Source organism: Hyaena hyaena, unplaced genomic scaffold (assembly GCF_003009895.1).
Source record: "Hyaena hyaena isolate Hyena2069 unplaced genomic scaffold, ASM300989v1 scaffold_273, whole genome shotgun sequence".
Taxonomy (NCBI): domain Eukaryota; kingdom Metazoa; phylum Chordata; class Mammalia; order Carnivora; family Hyaenidae; genus Hyaena; species Hyaena hyaena.
Genome location: NW_024080904.1, coordinates 1,397,549 through 1,421,997, shown reverse-complemented (window position 1 = coordinate 1,421,997; position 24,449 = coordinate 1,397,549). Strand labels below are relative to the sequence as shown.

The 24,449-nt window shown below is 46.9% G+C and overlaps 1 protein-coding gene across 1 annotated transcript in view; it reads left to right on the top strand.

The window, feature by feature from the left end:
• The window catches only part of PAPPA (pappalysin 1), a 243,651-nt gene that overhangs the window by 140,636 nt on the left and 78,566 nt on the right, over positions 1-24,449 (top strand). Inside the window, exon 10 of the mRNA XM_039245860.1 lies at positions 5,382-5,575. Coding sequence (XP_039101791.1) covers positions 5,382-5,575 — 194 coding nt within the window. The remainder of the gene's footprint in view (positions 1-5,381; positions 5,576-24,449) is intronic.

The window sequence follows — 24,449 nt, the reverse complement described above, 5'->3', positions numbered from 1 at the left end:
TCCAGCCAGGATGGGATTCCTTGGAAGAGAAGGGAGAGTGGACCCAGCCTGTTGGAGGAGATACTTTTAGCTGCATCTGAAGAACCAGCAGGAATTAGCAAAGGAAAAATGAGAACTACATCCCAGGAAGAGGAAGCAACGCTTGTGAGAGCATGGCAGAGTGATGGGGAATGGGCTGGTTTGGAAAACTGCAGGGGATATCAGCTGTGGAGTGTCTTGTATGCCAAGCTAAAGAAAAGGATCTCCTCCATAAACAGAAGGATCTATCAAATGATTATATCTGCATGGGCAGGTATGTATTTGGGGTAGACTAGTGATGTCCCAAATTTGCTAAATCATTCCACTATCCTGAGGAATACACAGTATTTCTGGTCTTGTTTGAAGAACACAGTGGCTTAAGGTCATTTTTGCAGTGGCCAATAGCTTATGACTGTTTTGTCTTCAAGATTCTTGATGTGAAGGCTAATGGAAATCATCCTAAGGTCTTGTACTGAGCTGACATTAGCGATTTAAGTATCTGCTCCCTTTTCCAGCAGTGGAGTCTGTAGTTATTTCTTTTATTCATTTACCCCAAGAATTCTCGTGGTGTTGCTAATTCACAATGCTTCTAATCAAGCTAAGTTAATTAGTGTCTCCCAGTTTGGTTGAAATAGTTCCCCTGTAAGTAAATATATTCAAGATTACTTGGTAATCATGGATAGATTTAGAGGCTTTAATCTGGGGTTTCTGACTTTAAGGACAAGAACTCTCGACAATAGCCTAAACCCCAGCCTTTGCTTACATGCCAAGGTAAACTCATCTCATTTTCCTAAGACTTGGCTTCCACACTTTCAAAGAGGGGCAGTAATCTCTGACTATCTCAAATAGTATCCTCCAGACAAGCCTCAGGAGTGCAGAGGCATGGCATTTCATCCTGATGATCCAGACAGATGGGAATTGAAAATTAAGTCAATGAGAAGTGGCATCCTCTGTGTCTGTCCACTTATAGAGAGTCCATCTGCCTCAGGCTCCTGGAGCTGACCACATTTCTTCCAAAAGGGAAAAAAAAAGTATCTAACAAAGGAAAGTTCAACTGGGGATGACAGACTTGGGAATACCTGCCCCCCGCCCCCCACATCAAGTCCACTAGCTAGATATAGCAGGTTTCTAAATATGTCACTGCATGAAAAGGAGTATGTCTGAGAAAAGGTGGTCTGTTATGTCAGGGGAATGTGGGGTGAGGTAAAGAAATCAGACTGCCCAGTGCAATCCCACTGTAAGCCAGTCATAGCTGCCATCTCAGCCCCTTTCTCTCCACCCTAAGACCCGGTCCAGAGAAGCTTCTCAAAGGGTACAGAGTTTAAACTATGTTTGGACCAGGAGTATGTACATTGGGAGTGCTGGATTTCATTCATTCATTCATTCAACCATTCATTCATTCATTTAACAATTATTTGAGAGTCTAGTCGGTTTTCACATTACTCTTCCCAAGGGGATGCATTATTATCACTGCCACCTACCTACTACAGGGAAAACAGGTGGCAGGGTGATCATTTGACCTTGGTATTGACTACAACCTGCTCAGCTACCAGCATAAAGTATTCAAAAAGTACCAAGTAAATTGGTGTAATGAAAACAGGAAGGCCAGTTTTGTTTTATTGTGTTGTTGTTGCTGTCTTTGTTTTTCCTGGCCACACATTTTTATTCCATTCATCACTCTGTTCTCCACAGTGCTTGGGGCATGGGAGTAGAACAGGAGAGAAAATTCCCCAGATGTAGACTGGCAGATGTAGCTGAAGGGCCCCGGGACTCTAGTAGCAAGAGAAAATGAATAGCAGAGTCCAAGGATGTTGTTTCAAAACGTGGCTCATAGTCATGTCAACAGAATCTTGGGGGAGAAACCAGGCATATTTGTTCCCTTTCTCTCTCTGTCTCTTTCACTCACTCACTCACTCACTCACTCACTCACTCACTCCTTCTCACTCCTCCCACTACCTCCTATCTCCCTTTTAACTGTCCCTGTCTGTCTGTCTGTCTGTCTGTCTATCTATCATGTACCTAACTACCTTGCTACTTATTTGCCTGCTGTGCCTACCCTCACCTTTCCACCATTCCCTGGTTCTGCTGAGTCCAAGCAGACAGAAATATTGAGGTCTTACAGATGATCAGGAAGAAGTTAGCCTTCATGAGAACTCAGCGGTAACCACCATTCCCACCACTCTGAGGTCTTTCTGCTGAGGAAGTGAATGGAGTCATCTTAGAGAATAGATTTTATATGATCTCATTATCATGTTACCCTACGTGTCTTCAGTCAAGCAACTCCACGATCTTCTCCTAAAAAGGATTTTATTATTCGGTGGAGACAGCATGGGGGATGGGACATATTTCTCTGCTGGGTATAAAAGGTCCGGGCTCTTACTTCTAGCTCTTCTACCATCTCCCTCTGTGATCTGGAAGCAGACTCCTTACCACTTATGGCTCTCAGTCTCCCATTAGCTGAAATGAGTGAAGATGCTGACGCTGTATGCATCATCTCATGAGATCAGTGCAACAACACTGGGTAATACACATCATTGTCCCTGTTCTTTTTTTGGATGAGAAAATGAGGTTCAAAGAGGCTAGGTTACTTTAAGTCCTATTTGTCTAATGCAGAAACCCGTGCCTTTTGCAATTCCCTTTATTGAGTTTTGAATGAGTAAAGTCTGTATTAATGGTTGGTCACTCTTGGATTTGGTCTAAGCTTTATTATATATAAGTTGGCCATGTTCACCAAGAGTTTGGAGCTACCGAGAAGTGCTGGGTCTGTATCCTCTCCATGCTTGTGCTGCCAGGCATGCTACTGGTCACTGGAGTCCTCAGCTGGCTCAGACTCATCCTTAAATAATTGAATTATAATGAATTGATTTATTCTGGCTCTTTTGATAGTATTTCACTATGTAAACTGTTTGCTGAAATAAACAAGGGATTTTGGAGCTTGGAAGGGGCTCAACATTCTGCTGCCCCTGAATTCACTGTCTCCTTTTGCAGATAGTCAGCATCCTAGAAATCCAAGTTTTAATTCTACTTGACCCCAGCTCTTCCTATTTTGGGGGAATGCTGCCTGAAGTGTTTTAAGTGAGTACTAGTTTCATAAAGTGATTCCATTCAGCCAGCTAGACATAAATTGACCCCTTAAAAGAAGAATATTTTTTCTCTTGACTATTATTTTAGAAATAACAAAGCATTTTCATGTCCACTACCTTTGAGAATTCTGTGGCTATCCTGGGGGTTATCTTGGCTGGGACAATTATTTCTATCTTTTTGTTTTAATTGAAGCATAATTAACATACAATGTTATTTTAGTTTCAGAGGTACAACATACCGATTCAACAGTTTTGTACATTACTCAGTGCTCATCATGATAAATGTAGTGGCCATCTGTCACCATACAACATTAGTACAGTATTTAGGACAATTGTTTTCTGTATTACAGATGGGAAGTCAGAGGCTGAAGAGTGAAGCTAACTGTACAAAGTTCTATAGCTAATATGAGGGATAGAAGTCAATTCCTGATTGGAAATGGGGCTCCAGTCCATTATTTCAGAGTAAATGGGAGAAGGATGTCCTAGATCAAGCAGTATCCTTAGGATGACCATATGTTCCGATTTGCCTAGGATACTATTCAGATTTTCCTAGGAAATGTGCCTGTTGCCTGAACATCCCTGTCAGTCTCAAAGTACACTTGTTTGGATGGTGATTATAAGCTCACCTGGAGGACAACATAAGGACTAGATTTCAGGAAGCTCAGTCTTTCAAAGGAGCTGCAACATGTACATATAATGGCACAGGAAAGTGTTAATGTAGGGATCTTTATAAAATAGGGACCTACGCAGAAAGGGGTATTTAGTTTTGCCTAGAGGTTTTGAAAAATAGCACAGACTACCTGACATTTGAGTTATTAAAGGATGGGTGGGGAGGGGGCTTCTCCTACAGATGGCTGCATTCTGATTTCTCCTTGTATTGTTCTGTGCTGAAATACCAAGCAACGTGCGTAGGTCCTGCCTACTCAGAAGGCAACTGCCGGCTCTATACATTTCCATGATCTTTGTCCTTATGGCAGAGAATCACTGCAGCCAGATGCAGCTTCAAGTTGTCCCAAGCATAAATCTTTGCTGTGATCTGAATTACATGGGAGCTTGAGAACTCACTTGGCCTTGAGCTTGAACTCTTATGGTATCCAACAAGCCCTGAGGAACCTAGAACAGTAGACAGGAAGGGCTCTTGGGGTCCCAGCACTCTAACCCCCTTATCTGATTGAGCCCAGAGGGGAAAAAGGGATTTGTCTTAAGTAACAGAGCAGTTTAGTTACAGAGCTGGGACTGAAGCCAGCCCTCTCGTGTATCACTTCAGTCCTTATGTGAAACTGAAATTCTCTTTGGAGTTAAGTAAACCTCAGTTTACCACTGTGAAGTTCTGTGGTGTCAGATAATGTACCCAGAACTTGGAAAGTGAAAGCTTGGATTTAAGACCAGGATCTGGAATTAACACACCGTGTGACTTTGGGCAAAGTTATTAAAGACACATGGGATCTTAGTGTCCTAACCTGGAAGACTAAAGTAATTAAAATAATAGTACCTTTCTCACAAGGTTGCTGCGGGGCTGACTTGAGGTAATGAAGGTCAAAGTGTTTATGAATGTGTGTGTGTGTGTGTGTGTGGTAAAACATATATAATATGAGATTTACCCTCTAAACTTGTAACCATACCTACACTTAATATAATGATAGGCACAATGTTAGCTATAAGTGCAAAGTTATACATCGTCTTATATAACTACAACTTTATACCCATTAAATAGTAACTCTTAACTTTCAGCCATTTACCTCTCCCCTCAGCTGCTAGCAACCACCATTCTGTTCTTTCTTTCTATAAGTTTCACTACTTTATATCCTCATTTAAGTGGAATCATACAGTATTTGTCCTTCTGTGATTGGCTTATTTCATGTAATATAATGTCCTTCAAGTTTATGCATGTTGTCACAAATGGCAGGACCCCTTTCTTTCTTTTTTAGAAAATGTTTTAAACATTTATTTATTTTCGAGAGATAGAGACAGCATGAGCAGGGGACGGGGAGAGAGAGTCTCCACACTTGAGCTGTTTGGTAATACAGAGCCTGAGGCAGGGCTCAAACTCACAAACAGTGAGACCATGACATGAGGTGGAAGTCAGACGCTCAGCCGACTGAGCCACCGGCCGTCCCTAGGACCTCCTTCTTTTTAAAGGGTGAATAATATTCCCTTATGACTACTGATGATGGGTTTACTATGCTAAAGATTCTGCTGGTCTGATCCCACAGCTGCAGCAACTGAGACCAAAGAACAAATATCCATCTGTTCTCCCCCTTTTCTGTCCATCTCCTGCAGATGAACCCAGCCGGTGCTATTTCCATGATGGTGATGGAGTATGTGAAGAGTTTGAACAGAAAACTAGCATCAAGGACTGTGGGGTCTACACGCCGCAGGGCTTCCTTGATCAGTGGGCATCCAATGCTTCAGTATCACATCAGGACCAGCAGTGCCCAGGCTGGGTCATCATCGGCCAGCCAGCAGCCTCCCAGGTAAGCTCCTAGCCATGGGTGCCATTTCCTGAAGACATTCTGCATCTCTGCTCTGCCCCCTCCAGGCTGCCTTCCTCAAATGTTGTGTCACTGGTGGTGGCCACCTGACCATCTTGCTAACCACATGTAATTCCAAAGCCTCGTGAGTACCATTTGTCAGGGATGAGACATGATGGTTAAATGCAGGGAACATCAGCACAGTGGGGTAAAGCCTGTCCTCCTATCTCCCGACTTGTTGTAATTCATCTTTGGTGAAACAATCCCATTTTAGATATGCCACTGGAATTCAATGGGGTAAGACCAACTTTTGGTGAGGGGGAAGTCCTACTTTTTGGGGGGCAGTGCCAAGTTGTGCTCTCCTTAAGCACTCATGTGTGAATTAACTCTGTCATAATTTGCTGTGTGGCTTTAGACTAGTCTCCCCACTCCTCCGGGCCCCATTTCCCCCCTTATTGATTGATTGATTGATTGATTAAATGTTTATTTTTTGAGAGAGCATGAGCAGGGGCGGGGCACAGAGGCGGAGGGACAACGATCTGAAGCGGGCTCTGTGCTGACAGCAGCAAGCCCAATGCAGGATTCGAACTCATGAAGTATGAGACCATGACCTGAGCTAAAGGTGGATGCTGACTGAGCCACCCAGGTGCCCCTCCCACCATCTTTAAATTAGAGGGTAGTTGAGCTTGATAATCTCCAAGGACTTCCCCACTTTAAAAAGCTGTGACTCAGTCCTCAGTCCCCTAATGCACTATTTATGTTCCAGGGTTCTTCCCCCAAGGGACTGCCAGTTTAGTTGAGGGAGCAAGAGATTGAGGCCACCAGTACTTGTGTGATTCTAGGGATGGCCATGCTGTCCCCAGAGCCCCCTTTCCAATTATCCTGCTGAGCAAGCACCTGCCTTCTTCCGAGACTCCCATGTCCCAGAGACACAACTCAGTGCTCCCAACTGCCTGGCCGGGTGGCTGCCTCAGAGGCCAGCCTGCCTCCTGGCCTTGCAGATGAGCTATTATTCCTACCATCCCTCTTTCATATGGCTTTCCTGACTCCGGGTGTGGGCGGTAGGCCTGATTTCTATATGAACCAAACATTTGACCTTCTTCTGGGACCCATGAACAATCACTGGATGAGGTACAGAATAGGCCCACTGCATTTACAAGTTGCAGTGTTTACTTGGCCATCTTTTCATTCATCTGTTTGCTTCTGTTTCTGTGCATTAGATTTATTCATTTGCATTTGTTTCTGACTGCCCTGAGGAGAGTGGAGAGAAATCTTTCATGGTGCCAGCCTGGTGAATGAATGACTCAAAAAATTAAGAATGAATGATTGAGTGAGTGGGTGAGTGGATGTCTGTGCCCCCTCTGTACTTGCTGAATTCCTTTTTGGTTGCACCTGTCAACTTGAACCAGAATTACCTGTGTGCATGTCTGGCTCCCCCTAGGCTGTTAATTCTTTGAGAACAGCTTTGAGTTATATTCGTTTTCTTCCTCTCATCTTTAAACACAGGATGTATTTAATTGACTATAGATACATGCACACATGTGTGTGCACACAGGCACACGTGCACACAACACACACACACCTTGCTGCACGGAAATGAGTGCCATAAAGAGAAAATGCTCAAGAATCCCCTCTCTGGGACATAGAAGGTCCTGCTCGGGAACAGCAGGGCTGGCCAGCAATAGAGCCAGGAATTCTCAATTGAACACTAGCATCCAGTTCTAGAAATGTTTAAAAAACATCATTCAAACAAGGGAATGAATGCACTTGGAATCGCATGTGAGTAAGAGCTGAGGTAACAGCTGTGCTTTGACACCAACCAAACATTATTGCTGTGAAAGTGAGAAAAAGGAGAGAAAGAATTTTCCAGCCCCGGCATTTGAAAGGAGACTTCACTGGGCAATTATTTCAGGCTTGTAAGGAGGGGCTATCGGGAATTATGGGTGATTATCTCTTCCTAAACAAAAATCCAATTTTGAAAAATCATTATAAATACTAGCTCTTCGATCTACAAAGAGGAGATGAGGAAACAAAATCATCCTATTGAATTATTCATTGTAACCAATTTTATTTTAATGAAATCGACTAGGTTCCATTACTCTGGGCTTGGACATAATCTTTGTCACAAGGAGACTTCAGCTGTAACTAAATTTGCCATAATGAGATCAGCTCACTGGAGAATACAGGGTCAGGGGAGGGGATGTGTCACAGGCTGAGTGCAGGGCCCGGCAGGCAGCCTGGAGGGCGTCAGAACAAAAGTCTCCTGAATTTCCTGACTCAAAGCAAATGCCTAGAAGTCAGTCGTGCCCAGCGCCCATCATGTAAACACACACAAATGCACACGTGCACCTTGGCAGAGCCTTTGTGAATCTGAGTAAGGCTCTCCCTGGAGTATAAAGTAGCTCCCTCCTGGCAGCAGAGGGGAGGAGAAGTATAACTGTGGCCTTCGTTACCCTGGGCAGTGATTATAGGAAGCTGGTAGTTAATTTTCACCCTGTCAGGCCTTCCAGTGAAGAGGTTGACGGCGTGAGAGAAGGAGCTGGGAGGTTCTTAAGATCCACCGTGCACCCTTCACCTTCCCCCAGTACAGTAATACTTTTTTCCTTTCTCTTCTTTCTTTTTATGTCTCTCTTACACACACACATGCACACACATGCATACACGACATTCCCAGAAAGTGGCTACTGGAGCAGATCGAAGAGAGTGGGAAGGAGGCAGTGGCCATTGAGGTCCACCAGCCACTGCATTGGACCCTCCACAGCCAGTCCCCTGTCTTGTAGACACTGAGAGATAGAGAAGCTTCCCCAGAGCCACACAGCCCAGAAGTGGAGAATCTAAGATTAGGATCTGGTCAAAGCCAGCAGTGAGATTGGGAATATGCAGTCACATCCCAAAATGGGAGGTCAGTGGATGCCTGGAAAACCTCCCTGGGGAAACAAGCAGAAAGAAACATAACTGGACAGATCCCGTTGTTGGCATCACAGTGCAAACACCATGAGGTTCTTGGGTTCTCCCCTGACAGACTCCTGAGCACTGTCCTTACCTCTGAGTTCAGGCTGTTGCTACTCCCTTGTACACGGTCCCTTGGTGTTCATTCACTGGGCCACTCCATTAACTTAGGGAGGGATGAAATGCCCCCATTTATTCTCAGTTCCTCTTTATAAGCCATTTTGTTCCACTCTCTATCTTCCCTGGATGCTACAAAAATGATAAAGGCAGGTGTTTGCTGGAGTTATGTGCCTGCCTCTGTGTAAGAGCCTATGAAAGAAACCAGGGAATAGAAGAACCAATCCCTGGCCTTGCTAGGTGTGAGAATTCTATCAAGAGCACCCCAGTCACAATAAATTGTCAGATTCTCACTGGGACTGTGATGGAGAAGCAACATTCATTGTGCTACGTGAGTCTAGAAAATTGATTAAAACTTTACTTTCAGTTTTGTAAAAGCCCTTGGCTTCTAATGATTTCTAGTCTCTTGAATCCATTCTTCTCCAAGATCCCCCAGTTTGGGTAGGGCTAAGCCACTCCATCCTGAACCTAGAGTCTCATAGCCAGACATGATCAGAAGCATCAGAACTTCCAGATGTACAAATTAGGCTGAACACCCTGTAATAAGAGACATTCTTTGGATATTTTGGCCATGTACCTTCCCAGCCCCGCTGGAATTCAAGAAGTCCCTGAGACAGAACAAAAATGGAAATGGACTAAAAGAATCAAGCTCTCTCTCTTCAGGGAACCTCAGAAATGGTTTGGGTTAAGTGCTTGCAAAAATTTCATCTTGTCCTAATTGTGTCTCCATGTTTTACATTGCTCTGGTCCTCTTACACCATAGACTGCCAAGATGAAGTGTAGATATCCCTTCATCCTGCACCCCCCACCCTTGCCCCCAGCACTTCTACCACAGTCAATTTCCTCCTATCTAGACAGGCCCACCTCCCTCCTTCTGCAAGGGCCTAAGGAGGAAATGGAAATAGTATCTGGAATGCGCAGTGCTCCCCAGGGATTACAGACCTTCAGTCAACCAACCAATTTATTTGGTTAATCCTTTGAGGGTAAAACTTAGACTAAGCATTTCCAGGGTGGTAGTTTTAGGGCCAAAATAAAGAAAACCTTTCTAAGAATGAGAATGATCCACAGGGGGATAGAGTGCCTTGTGATATAGTAAGCTTGCCATCGTTAGGCTTTCAGGCTGAGCTGGTGACTGAATGGGACATCCCTGCCTTGTAAGGCAGGTGAGACCCTAGAGTTCCCTCCTTCCTTTGTAATGGATTCCTTTGTGATGGACTGTCTACTCCATCAACCCATTATTGGGTATCTCGGTCCTTTGTCACTCTACCTTGAGTTGCTATCACCAGCTTCTAGGCATGTCCATAACACTTTGGGCCTTCCATTAAAATACAAATCATAATTCATTTTGTGTTACAATAATTTGTATATTAGTTCATTTATTCATTGGCTTGCACAGAAACATACTTGAATCATACACTGAGGAACATGAGTAGGTAAAGAGTGTGGGGGTTAGTGAGGGTGAAATGGAAATCACGTGGATGGGGTTTTTCCCTCTTTACCCCTCTTCTGACCTTTGGGAACCTTGAGCAGATGACTCCTCTGGGAGCCTCAGTTTCCTCTTCTGGAAATAGGAAATGACAGCATCTACCTGGTGGACACTAAGAAAGTAAATGTGGAGAAAACATCTAGCACTGGGTTTGTTTGTTTGTTTGTTTTTACACTTATTGGATAGTGCAAATGTAAATGGTCTTGTATGTATTAGGCTTTTCCTCCACGCCCTCACTTAGAGACCAGGGTGACCCACCTGGTAAAAGCTTGGTCAACATTCAGTTGAGTTAGCATAGTCCTGCTGATGATTGGTCAACATTCAGTTGAGTTAGCATAGTCCTGCTGATGAATGTTTCCTCTATCCTCAGGACCACACCAGGCCTTTTAAGAGAAACTCCAAAGAAGTGCTACCCTCAAAGAGCTCACAGTTTCATTGGCAGGGTATGTCCTACTAGAAACAGCAGCCAGAGACCCTAGAATGAGATTCAGAGGGAGTTTCCCTGAGGAGGAAACCACAGTGCTATCAGCTTACTCGGCCAGCAGGGATGGGAGCCAGCCTGCAGGGATGGGAAAAGTACTTCGCTCACTTTCCGAAGGTCCTGGACAAATTATAAAGATAACATTTATCAAGTTGATCCAGCTTCTGCATCAAATTCCTTGAGTCCTACTGAAAATAAAAAATAGGAATCATGGTTCTCACTTTGTAGATCCAGACAGTAAAGCTGGGGGGGTGGGATAGGGGTTGAGTGAGCAGCTTCAGGGCTCGCTCTTATAAGGGGCAGAACCAGGGTGCTGGCCACTGTATGTGTTCCAGATAGGAGCTCAGGGGCGGGATGAGGCAGCTCCCGCCAACTTTTGTCAGTGACACCAGAGAAGAAGCTAGGAGAAACTGTGATAGGTAGTGAGCATCCAAGGAACACCAAGAGTGGGGGCCACTACGCCAGTACCCCAAGTATCTCCCCACTGTTTCTGCCATGCTGTGTAGCTCTCCACCTGTAGGTCCTCATTCTTTTAGGTTCAGCATTGCCCTCTCTGGAAAGTCATGTAACCATGTACATGAAACTACCAGAGAACTGTAGGGCATGTTTTAAGTTGGTGACTCCAAAGTGTAAAAAAACGATTTTTCAGATCTGTGCCTAATTATTTCTGGGTTATAGGAGAAAAAAAAACCACAAAGGGGGAAAATTGTGGATGGAAGAGGTATCTTGGCTCAGTTTACAGGTTTGTCACAAGCCATGTGCTATACACAGGAAGCCCTGAAGTGTCAGTAAGAGAATCAGAAAATGTGTGCATTCCGCCAAGTCTGAGCCAGTGAGCAGAGGCCATTCCTCTGTGTCTTCCTCGTCCTTGTAGCCAGAGGAAGGAAGCAGATGCCCAGCTGGTTCTCTGGACACAAGGGCGAGAAATCTCCATAAGCACTTAAGACACAGCGTAGGGAGCGAGGAGGGTCGGGAGGGAGGTGGAGATGGAGAGACATTAAAAAAAAAAAAAAAAGGAAACAAAGGGGAAGTTGAGAGGTGAGCTTATAGGGGCTGTAGGGACATCCTTCAGATGCTTAAAATTTAGACTTTATCCTAAAGGCAGAGGGGAGCTTTTTAGAAATCATAAGCAGGGGGCTAACAGAATCGGATGTTCATTTGAGGAAGAGGAGAGATGTCTATTGAACACCTTCTGTATGCCAGACCCTACACTAGGGGGTTTAAAGCACATTATAAAACTGAGGGGTGTCACTAAATGAAGAGACGAGTGTCAGGGAGATGAACCACCTTGCCGATGGCATTCTTCTTCCTTTTGCCTTTTCTTACGCTGCACTGCTGGTATGTCATTGAAACAGCTTCAGTGGGAAATTTTACATGGGCAAGCAATTCTCTAGTGCTATTTAGATGATATGATTTGCAAAGGACAGAGGGAAATCTTGGACGCAACAGCCAGTGTTGAGGTCACTTCCAAGAGTTTTCCTTTCTTGAACGTACCTTCACCAAAGTGTGCATCTCTTCTCGCTGGTGAGATGGGACAGCATCTGCTCATGGTGGAAGAAGGAAGACAGGCAAAAGGAACACACTGAAATGTCTGAGAAGATTCCAAGCAGTTTTCCCAAATACCCATGGGATGTGCTTTCTCCTGGTGGTTTATGAATAATTTTTCAAAAGCACGTGTGTGAGTCATCTAAGGAGACAGAACAAAAAGTCCCATGGCCTGTTACAGCCTGTCTCGTGGATGTAGGGCACCAAAACTCCTCCAGGGGAATAAGAAACGGCGCCTGCATCAGAAAGGAGTGCCTGAGCTGGTTGCTCTGACCGCCCAGAGTTTATCATGGATCCTTACTCAGGATCCCAGCAAGAGAGTCCAGCACCAGACCCTCCTCCCAGCCCTCCCTTCTTTCCTCCTTCCTTCACCCATTCATTCTGTTGGTCTTTGTTCAGACTTATGAAACACCAGATATCCTGTTGGCCCTGAAAAAACCTTGAATGATGAACGTTTTGAAGAAAAAAGGCGAACTTTGGGATCAGGTCCACCTGGTTTCCAGCTTTGGGGCCACTTACCATCCCTGTCATTTTGGGCAAACCATTTCTCTCTGCTTCTACACAACTTCCTATCCATAAAATAGCAGCAATAATCCCTACATGGTGGGTGCTTGTCAAGGATGAGACAGTTGATCCAGAAATGCGGTTTTTCCTTCTAATAACAACTGGAAGATTTTCTAATGAAATGCTTCTTTCTGCCTATGAAGGTTTAGCAATTTGAGGGATCCAGTTAGAAACAACTGAGTTTTGTTACTGTTTTCTTTATTTTTTTAAGGGCATACTCTTTTGGGCACAGGCAGAGAGAGACTTTGAGAGTCTGTTGGTCTTTACTTACTGAAGTTTTGACTTTGCTTACTTCCCTAAACCTTTCTATCTGCTGTGTGCTGTGAAATGATTCTGTTCTTTGGATTGGTATAACCTTATTGGTATAATCAATATAATCTTATTGTGCACCTACTATGCCCAAACCATCATTTTCAGCCGTGGGTTGAGGTTGAGACAAACCATTGAAGCCCTGCCCTTAAGTAGCATGTAGTGTCCATGGAGGACGGGGCAGGGACAGTGGAAATTGGGAAGGGCAGAGTTTGACTGAGTGCTGTGATACACAGACAAATGGAGTTGGTCTTGGAGGGCCGTACACAGAAGCAAGTCTGTACCCAGCAGTTGGGGGCAGGCACCAGACATGTACTGACTGACCGGGAAGGTGCCACGTGGACCGGAGTGAGGTAGGCGCCGGGTCTGAAGAATGAGTCTTCATTTCTTGCTTGCCTCCTGACTTGAAGCCCAGGAACAAGAACAGCTTTGTGGTTTGGTGCTGCTTCCACTGGTTCTCCACAGAGAGCAGCCCCAGGGCTGCCAACCCACTCCATGGCCCCTCTAGGAAGATTCCTTTGTCTTCCCTCCAAGCCTGACCCACTCACATCTTGTGGTCAGTCTCCACGTCCTCTTCCCCCACGCTCAGACTCAGGACCAGACTCCTTCCTTCCAGCCCCGTTATTCATTCAGGTTCCCTTAAGACCCCTCTCCCTCTCCATTCTCATTTTTCCTTCCTTCCTTCCTTCCTTCCTTCCTTCCTTCCTTCCTTCCTTCCTTCCTTCCTTCTCTTTCTTTCTTCTCTTTCTTTCTTTCCTCAGTCTCTCTCTCTCTTTCCTTCCTTTCCTTCCCTTCCCTTCCCTTCCTTCTTTCTTTCCTTCTCTCTCTCTCTCTCTCTTTCTCTCTTCTCTTTTCCTTTCTCTCTCTCTGTCTCATTTAATTGTTTCTGTTTTAAGTGGGGGCACCAGCATTTAGCCAGCATGGCCTTTGCTGTGTAATTTAGTTTCATGTTCTGTACCCAAGAAACATGTAAAAAATGTAAACAGCATTCTCTCTCCGGGGCTGCAGTGCACTTAGGAAGCAATAGCCAGTTAAGCTTGCTGAGCCTGCTGCTTCAGTGGTATTGAATTCTGTCCCCAAAACCACATGTGCTCATTTCTCGATGTCTGAAAGTAAACTTTCTCAAGCCAGGCCCGAAGGATGGGGTTCCAAGGGGAGTTGAGGTTTGGCCGTGCACAGGCTTTTGTTTTTGTTTGTGAGTGTGTTTATTTGTTTGTGTTTGTTTTTCAAACCCCCCTGTTCCTACCCCCGCCCGCCAGCCTTACTTTTGAAAGTAGCCTGGATGTGTTATCTATAGACCCAGACCAAAAAGGGCCTTCCACCCCTCTCTTCCACCCCAGCCAAGGGTTTCTTAAAACTCTCCTCATTTTTCAGCCAGATCCAAGTCCCAGGAGGTCCTGGATACATTTGTGCGTGTTCGTTTTTCCAGGGAGGGATGGGTTCCCTTGGGCATCGGAGAGGTGCCTCTACTGAGTGACGTGCTTCCATGCCAGGGCAGTCGCACAGAGATTGCCTGGGCTCCTGCCCACCTGGGACCCATATGTGCAGCTGGCAGAGGGGCACCAAGGGGCTGGTGCCAGCATTTCTCCCCATCCTGGGACATAGCACAGTCTGGGGAGAGATCTGGTCCATTGGCAAGATGCTGCTTTCAGGAATGTGGGGGCTGCCTGAGTGATGGCCAGCCCAGGCCTGAAGTGCTATGTGGAGCAAGGGGTCCAGAGAATGGATACCAATTCAGGGCAGTGTAAGGAAGCAGAGAAACTGGCATGCACTGGGGAGCTATGGACAGGAGCTTTATGTTCCAGAGAAGGCAGAACTGTTAGGAGCCCAGGCTCTAGAGCAGCTAGCTGTCCGGTAGATCTTTCAGTGTTCTATGTCTGCACTGTCCTATAGAGCAGCCCCTAGGACCCGTGGAAACGTGGCTCATGAAACTGAGGAACCATTCATTTTGATTAATTTAACTTTAGATAGGCATAGGGGGGTAGTGGGCTCCCGATTAGACAGAGCTGATCTGGAGCATATTGCATCCTGGAGCTACCGCTGACAGCAAGGTCTCAGAGAAGTTACTAGCCTTCTCATCTGTAAAATGGGGAAAACAAGTGGTAATGGTTTGGATTCTACAAAAGCGCATACATAAAGCACTTGGAGCAGTCCTTCACATATGGTGACAGCTACCTAAATCCATTCAGCTCAGGCATCCCATTTAAATCCGTATAACCAAGCTGTGTCATAGGAACTGTGTGTCCCCATTTCACAGATGCAGAAGCAGAGGTTAACAGAGGGCCCTCTGCTCCATGTGGTAGAAGCAGAGTCAAGACAGTTCTTTGAGGGTCCACACCAGCTGTCCCAATAATTTTTTTTAATCTAGTTTGAAAGATAAAGAGCGAGTGGGGGACAGGGGCGGGGAGAGAGAGAGAGAGGGAGAGAGAGAGAGAGAGAATCCCAAGCCAGCTCTATACTGTCAGTGCAGAGCCCGATGTGGGGCTTAAACTCATGACCATGAGATCATGACCTGAGCCAAAGTCAAGAGCCAGACGCTTAACCGACTGAGCCACTCAGTCACCCCATGTCCCAATAAATTAAAAAAATATATATTTCTCTGTTTTCCAGAGTGAGATATGACATATTAATCTTTTTGTGAAACAGTATCTTAAATCTTTTAAGTATGGATATATCCTCAATGGAGGCATTTTGCCCTCCATTCACAAATAAGTATTTCACAAATAAGTATTGGTTTCCACGGGCTCTCATCTTCCAAGCTTTCTCTGTTGTTCCCTATGGTCTCTAAAATCCAAAGGCCTGAGCCAGGCAGGTTCTAGCATGACTTTTGCCAGCTCTTCCTGGCTGACAGGTGTACTCCAGGCAGAATGGTGACTTGCAAACCCCAGACGTGCCTCGGTGTTTCCATTTCTCCTGCCCACAAGATCCGTCATGCACCTGTCCACCTCTTTGAGGCTTAACCATCTATCCTTCAAGGTCTACCTCAAATGACACCTCCTCCATATGGCTACCAACCCAGGTGCAGCCTTCACTCTTCTGATATCCCATAGCCCTTCTGGAACCATCCAGAGACCCAGAGCACAAGCTACCTTGCAGTTTGCATTTCCTGTGTCCACAGCTTTTCATGCCAAATGCCCTGTGAGCAGCTAAGGGTTTGGGCTCTCTTATAATGTGTAGGTATTTCCAGTGCCTTCCGCAGGGGTTGCTGCCTGGAGAGTGCTCCTAGGGTGCTGATGGATTCACTACTGAACAGTGCTGTCGGCAAGAGTATTCAGTCTGCTTTGTGATTGGCTTCAATGTACAAATCAGTGTCTATAAGTGATTCCCTTGTGCGGCCAGGGTACAGCCCCCTGATGAATGCAATGGGGACCAGAGTAAGCAGGGCCTTCTTAAGTCCCCTGCTCTGTCTCCTCCTCTGCAGATGGGGTGCATGCCACCACATGAGTAGCGGGAAGGGGCTTTGAAAGCCTGCCCTGGACCCTAGCCTGAACTTCTGTCTGCTGCTCTGGGTCTCCACAACCTCCCACCCCTTGGCTCCAGAATGTTAGCCACAGAAGCACGTGGGTTTACGTTGTTGTTTCCAAGATGAGAAAGAGGCCTGGCACATAGTAGGCATGTGGTAAATATTAGTGACTAAACCTGCACTTTGTTCTGTTAACAGCTTTGTGCAAAAGTAGGAAACAGCTTCTGGAAGCTGGGCCACAGTAAAGGCTCTACCGTTTTGCCTCTTATTATTCTGGAAGAGATTAGGGTCTCAGTGAGGTCCCTGTGACTAGATTCCTACAGAGGTTGATGGAGACACAAGGGGATGTCTTTCTGGCTTGAGAGAGTGGCTCACCTTCTAGAGGTCTGGCAGTGGGAGACCCAGCCAAGGAGAGTATGAAAGAGAACGAGCTAGAAGGGCGGGAGGAAGGACAGGTGGAGGGAGGTGGGAGAGGGAGAGAGGAGGTGGGAAGATTAAGGGAGAGAGGAAAAGCAGTACTTAAACAGTAATAAATGACAGTAAAGGGGGTAACATGCTGGCAGTGATGGTAGTTGACCACAATGACAGGAGCCAAGTGAAGAGCAGGCTAGCAGGGTGATTTCTCCAGTGGCTCTCCCCAGAGTCTCTCCCTGTTCTAGCACATTTACACCTGCCCTCCCCACCACCCCTTTGAGGCAGCCCCTAACTCACTGGTTTACATGGGAGTAAATTGAGACTCATAGAGGTTAAGTAACTTATCCGAGGCTCTGCAGCTGGCCCAGGGATGGGGCAGGGAAGCCTAGAATTGGAGCCCAAGCCTGTCTTCCTCTGCAGCCAGGAAGAAAGAAGTGGGTGGGCATGGGGTAGGGAAATGTTAATTCCATCCCTAGTGTGTAGGGCTGTGCCTGAACACTTGCATGTGTAAGAGTACATCTCATCCTGGTCACGGCCCTCCAGAATAGGTACCAGCGTCACACTTTGCAGTGGGGAAGTTTAGGCCTCCCCAAAGGGTTCAAGGTCATGCTCTCAGGAAATGGCAGAAGCTGAGATTCCATCCCACATCCTTTTGACCTTAGGATGTGTGTAACTTCCGCCGCTCAGTGGAAGGTGCAGGGAAGTAGCAGGTGTAGGAATGGTCAGAGAGTTCTCACTGTGGGCTCCAGATCACGCTGTGGTTGTTGGCCGGGGAGCACATCCCAGAACAGCTGCTTCAGCACCCTGCTTCTGTGCAGATGTGTGCTGCCTTGGCCAAGGGCGACCCTGGGGGAAATCATCGCTCTGGAAGGTCTCTGTCCCTCAGAGGAATGTGCTTAGGGGGTGGTGGACATGTAAGTCAGCAGCGTCCCCTGGGCATTTGGTGGGCAAAGCCCCCAGTTTGTATGTCACAATCACTAGTGCTACCTCTGAAATCTGGAGAGGCAGGTCCAGAGAGCTGTGTTGCCTTTGTCCTTAATGAGAGCCCATGTGTGGCTGGAAGGTCAGCAGGACACTGCTAAAAGCATGACAGTACCCGTCCTCTCGTTCCTAGCATAAGTCAGTGCCCTGCATCCTTCGGGGCCCCTTCCTAGGAGGAATCAAGCTCAAGGCAGCCCGGGTAAGCATACTGCTTGCTCTTCAAAAGCAAAGAGAAGGGAGCTAATCATTCTGTGGTTTCCGGCCCTTGCTCACCAAGGTTTCTGGAGGGAATCCGGGAACCCTGAGGGCTGCACTGAGTACCCATGGACAGTGCACTCTGTGGGGGCATCTTGGCATCCAGTGGGGTTCTCTGCAGGTCATGTGACTCAGGCTTCATCATGGACACAACGTGGAACGTACAGATCTTAATTAGGAAAGCTGGAGAAGAGGAGGTTCGGACGGGGAGTGCAGAGGAAAAACAGAAAAGAACCTGGAAACTCCTATTTTTATGAACTTGAGAAAGACTTGTTCTTTTAGCACACAGATGTTTTTAAGTGAAAAATCACTCCTCTGACCTTTCTTGAATAGGCCAGTGTGGTCAAGACTGCCATTAACCACTATTCAACTATTCCTAACCAAGGGTTTCGGTCACCAGGCTCTGAGCTTGGATGTGGCCAGCACTTTTCTGGTTAGCCCCTGAACATCTCAGGGCTCCCAGAGAAGGGCTACAAAGAGGTCTATGACATGCCTATGTCACACTGCTTTGGTGTGAGTGGCTCTGAACTGAGTGTTGGAGACTTCCATGTTTCAGGACTTTGCTCCAGAGTTGGCTGTGTTTTCCAATTCCACTCTAGATCTGGTGGAGAGGGAAATTCTAGGTAGAAGCAAACAGGATTTCTGTTCTCCATCTTTGGTGTCTGATTCTCCACTGGTGGTTTAGGGATGCTGGATTTACAGCAGATGGCATTCCCTGGCCCTGTTCTAGAGTCCCAGTATCTCAGTATTCTGGGCTAGAACTGGGAGTGTTTCAGTGCTCAGTGGAATTCTCTAGAGCAGGCAATACTGGGCTCTGAAATAAAAATCGAGATGCTTCAGCATTCAGCCCTGGAGTTGAAAGTGCCTCAGGATTTTCATCTGACGCCAGCAGTCCCTCTGTGTTACAGTATAGGGCTTCGGTCGAAGCTAACGGTGCCCTCTTGATCTGATCCACAGTCTACACCACTTTTATGTATCCTGATCTAGAATTCATGAAATTGCATGAATTTCTTTTGGTAAAAATGTTTTAAAAAAGAGAGAGAGAGAGATTTGGAAACACCAAAAGATAGCAGTGGTTTTATTGTTTTTTGTTTTTGTTGTTGTTGTTGTTTTAAAGCAGTATTCTCAGAACTATGTTTGCAGCAGGATCTGCATCTCTAACTCTGTCCTTCATGCCTCTGCTCTAGTCATCATCTGGGAAACTCAGTTTGTCATGGCTCAGCCGTGGCCCTGTTTTTCCCCTTCTCTGGCCTCTTCTCCTGCCTCTGGTCTCCAGAGCCCACATGACATTAAGAGTTTGCTTTTCAGACCTGGTGCTCAGGCACAGATGGCTGGGGCAACTTTTTCTTCCATGCCTCTCTCTCAGCCAGTGTGTACCTCGAACACAGAACCGATCACACTGTTCTCTATTTTCCTGTTGAATCATTCACCTTGCCCCTCCCACTGTGGGCCTAGGAACTGTTTGCAAGAAGGATCTTACCTTTATTGCTTTTTCTCTGGGATCCATGGTCACCAGGTAGACCATGGAGAATAAGAAACCTACACATAGTATGTGCTATGTAAATGTATACTGAGTGAATGAGTGAATGAATGAATGAGAGAAATACAGAAGAAAGATAGGAGGTTTGACTGGAAAAAAAATCTTGAGTCTCCCCAAAGAAAACTGAGATCTCTGGGTGCCCCCAAACCCCTACCTCTTACCCCTTAAGAATTTCAAGAAGGTCCCACAACCCACTCTCCCAACCCTGTCAGCATCTTACTGCTGGAGGAAGGCCCATGTGCCGTGAAGTCACCCACGGACCATCTGGCTGGGGATCCCGTGTTCCTCCTCTGCGACAGGAGATTACGTAAGCTGGACAGCAGCCTCCAGATGTTAGCAGTTTCTGCTCATTTCTTTCCCTCCCTTCTCAACAACAATAATAATAATTAAAACAAACATAGGCTTCATCCCCTACCCACACCCCTGAAATTACAAACAGGTGGGCCCAGATGCCCTTCCCCTCCAAAGGCCTCTCGGTCCTGAAGCCCAGCCACCAAGCCTCAGCAAGTCCTGCCCTGCGCTGAGCCGGACAGCCAGGCCAGCTGCCCCGGGGCTTGGGCCACAGGCCTCAGAAAGGGGACGTGGCCATGTCATGAGAAGTCCCTGTGCTGGGCTTTCTCTCTCCCCAGCTCCCACCCCCAAAGCCTTGGCCTCCAAGTTAAATGGATGTATTTTGGAAGACTAGGTGGCTTAAGAGATTAGTAATGAGATCCCAAGTCTTTCACTGCTAGGTCAGGAGTTCAGAGGCGGGCCCGGGTGACTGGTGAATGGCATAATTACGGAGCCGGGAGCAGGCCTACGGAGGGCCCCGTGTGAAATGAGCCCAGCCAGGGCTTTAAAGGGAGGTGCTGTCAGCAGCACAAAAGCCGACCGCCACATCCGACACTAATCACTCTCCCTTGTTAGAGGATTTACTAGCTGGAGAAGCCCGAGCCCCTGCCCGGTGCCTCCTCAAAATGGGCGTCTGGGTTCCAGGAATGGGCACGCCTGGCCCTCCTGTATGTCAGGTGGGGAGATGCCGTTGACCCCTTGGGGTGGCACTGTGAGAAGTCACACTTCACACTATAAGAATTGGTGACGAGTGCCATTAGTTTTCAGTGCTGCCACTGCTGTGCTGATTACTTCTCCCTCACCCTTGGCCTTAGTTTACCTGTCTGAAAATGGGTAAATAGGGATCTCAACTCCACCATGACGCAGGCTGGGGTTTATGGGGGTTAATGAATCGTAGCAGCTGGGGCACCATCATCACTGCCTTGGGATCACCATTCACACACTGTGGCCCTCAGTGTCCACATTGGGTCACAGGAGAGAGACTCAGAGTAACATGGGTAGGTAGGCGCCAGAGCTGGAGCTCACCGGCCATGACAGGTGTGGCTTTGGCACGCTCTGTATCTGTAGAGTCAGTGCAGGTGGTGACACCGGCCTTCCAAGGATGTGAGGAGATAACCCTCAGAGCACAGGTGCTGGTTTAAACTTGGCCTTGCCGCCTCTTATGGATGTTCTTTCTCATATCTCTTGAGGAAACTTTCCCTTAGAAGAAGGTTGGGATACCCACTCTCTGTCCCCCAGAGCCATAGAATTGACCGTGAACCATTTTTCCTATAAGAAAGATAGTATCCCCACCTGTAAAAGTGTTCAGATGCTCCCTCCCGAACAGGGATGCCTTCGATGAGTTCTTTGCTCTGTACCCCTTGAAAGCCTGGCTTCTTCTCCGTGGTCATTTTGATCAGGCCCAGAGTTTGTACCCCAAATCCCAGGACTCTGGACAGGAGGGGAGGTGCAGGCCAGATGATATTAGACCCCTGAGGAGTGTGAAATACCTATTGCTTAGGGGCAGACCTCTGGGGCAGAGGTGCTAATCACTCCAGGGCTGAGCCCCAAGGCTGGAGGGCATCAAATGCTGACTTATCTTATCTGGAAGTGTCTCCTGGGTTCAGGCCCTGAGGTCCACTGCTATTTGCTGCTATTTCCAGAACTCTGGGTGGGAGGAAGGAGGCACCTCTCCACTCTGCACCACCGCCTTGTACACAGGAAATGCTTCTTTGCTTGATTATCTGTCCTTGCCAAATAATAAATCTTGAAATTGAAAGAAAGGCAGATCCCTCCCTCCCTCCCCTCTCTCTCTTTAAGGCAGGCATCAAAGAAGAAAGCTGCTCTGGAGGCCTGGGGAAAGTGATAATTGTTTCTAATGGTTGGTAAAGGAAAGCCTGGCTTTTTTCCTTTCTCTCTCTCTGCCTGTCTGTCTGTCTCTGTTTCTGTCTCTCTCTCTCTCTCTCTCTCTTTTTTCCCCCAGTGTATTAAGTGTGTAAAAAGGAGGTCTGGAGAAGGGGATTGAAGGTGTGTGTGTGTGTGTGTGTGTGTGTGTGTGTGTGTGTGTGTTAACCCTTAGTTTCCCATAAAGTTCTCTGTTTGGGCGGTGGGGTCAGTATGGAATAAGGGGCACAGGGAGGAGGTCAGGATGGACATAGAAGTGAGAAGAAGAATCCAGGGGGGATGGAAGGGAGAACTCCAGTGCTGTGTAGCCAGTGGAAGAGGCCCTGAACCTGGAATCTGAACGTTTGGGTTTCCAGTGTCCATATATGCATTAATTCAGATACGGTATGTGAAACACCTGTTAGAATCCCTGACACAGGTTTCCTCTGCTATCTGAAATCAGGGTGCTTGCATGACACCTTCCATAAGCCAAAACGGCATAAGGCAAAGAAGCAATTGCCTTTTGAAAAAGCAGGGGATACCTGTATGTAGTGATGGATCTATACTGTCACGGTTGGTAGTTCATTCTTTGATTCAACTAGTCTTTGCTAGGCTTACTTTACACCCTTCACTGCTTTTAATGCTAAAGATGTAGGAAGCAAGACCCCATTCTTGCCCTCAGTGAGCTAACAGCCAAGTTCAAGGATTGCAAATAGGTTCACCTCCTGGGCCAATTCTGACCAAATGTGAGCAGTTTGCCATAGTGTTTTTTGTTAAGATGTATTCTGAGGTCTACGCTTGGGAACAGCTCACACTATTTAATTAATGGTGCCTGTCCAGAGCAAGGGGGTTCGGGGGTGGCCATGCTGATGCCACATGTTTGCCTCAACTGGTCCAGTGCTCTCAAGGGCCATCACATTCCTTGTTAGCTGTCAGCCTATTTCTCAGCTGGGAAGTAGAGGTAATACTCATTCCTTTCCCACAGGGTGGTTTTAAGGATTAAATAAAATCATGGAATCAAACAGTCTCTGCTGTACATGACACTCATGAGAGAAATCACTGCCACTACCATTTATTGTTGTTATTATCATATTTGTTACACATCAATTGCCGCTGAGCTTGGATGGTGGACAGGTCTGAACTTTTAGCGCCCACAAATAATCTTAGGTCTCCTGGGACCTTCCATGCACTACATGGTATTACCATCTCCACACACAGGGCTTTTGGATCAAATATGTAAATATGTCACCCCTGAACCTCGTGTATAGCCTTGGAAAAGCCAAGAACTAAGGTTCAATCCAAGGTATTCACTGAGTCACACCCAGTGACCTGCATTAGAGGCCAGTGGAGAGGAGACATAAATCAGACAGGAGCACTGTCCTCCTCCGGGCTCAAGCATGGAGATAGTTGGACAGATAGGGAACCACCAAAGGTGTGACCAAGAGCTATTGGGAAGTCTCTACCCATAGGGTAAGAAGGATATGGACCTTGAGTCAGACCACTTGGCTTTGACTCCTAAGCTGTGGGGAAGTGCCCAAGACCTTGGAGTCCTTATCTCTAAAGTGGGGACAAAAATGCGGGCCAGGGGAGATGACGTCCACGCAGCGCCAGTACTCTAGACTGTAAGGGTCAGTGCCCTGTTCCTCCCCAACGGGGACACTGAGGAAGGAGCATGAATTGTAAGCGAGAGCCATGCCAGCTTTACAGAGACGGCCTTATTGCACCTGGCCCATTTGGTGTCGTGGTCTCCATTGCCCAACTTGTATCCTCCTCACCAGCTTCCTCTCCTACAGTCTTCATATCAAGGAACCCTGCCCCTCTTACGGCCTTGCAGTTCTTGGGGAAATAACTTGGCATTGGATCCGCAAGCCTGAGGTTAAAATGTGGCCTAAGTAGAAATATTTGGAAACACTGCCTCTGTGTGTGTGTGTGTGTGTGTGTGTGTGTGTATGTATGTGTGTGTGCATGCACTTGTGCATTTATGTGTATTGTTAGTGTCAGCATGCACCCGCATACCCCCCTCCCTATTCCTTTTCCTCTCTTTTTCTATGAGACCCATTCCCGGGTCCCTTTGGGTTGAAAGAGGAAATTGGAGAGGACGGGCCAGAGATTTGAAGAGCACTTCCTCCCTCCTGTGATTGACAAAAGGGCATGTAAATCTGTAAAAGCGAAATTCAATAGAAACCTCATGGCATCTCCCCTGTGTGGGAAAATACCAGAACTCCTGCTCCCCCTGTTCTCCCTCTGTCTCCTTGCCTTTGTGTACGACGTGTGTGGGTGGAAGATAAACTGGATTTAAAAAACCCTTTGAAAGCAAGACATCGTTAACTCCTCTAATTGAAAGCAGTCTTCAGCAAAGGAGGGGCTTGGAGGCGGGTGCTGGATGGAATGGCTGGTAGTGCATGGAGTGGACAGAGCCCCTAAGTCCTGGGGCCACAGAGGCTCGGTGTCTGTCAGGCCAGGCAACCTCAGTCACCACCAGACATCCTGGCCCATCCCAGAGGAGCTTACAGCCAGTGTCTTGCCTCCCCAGTGGGCTGTGTTCCCCATCCCTCTGTCAGATGGGATGGCTGGAATCAG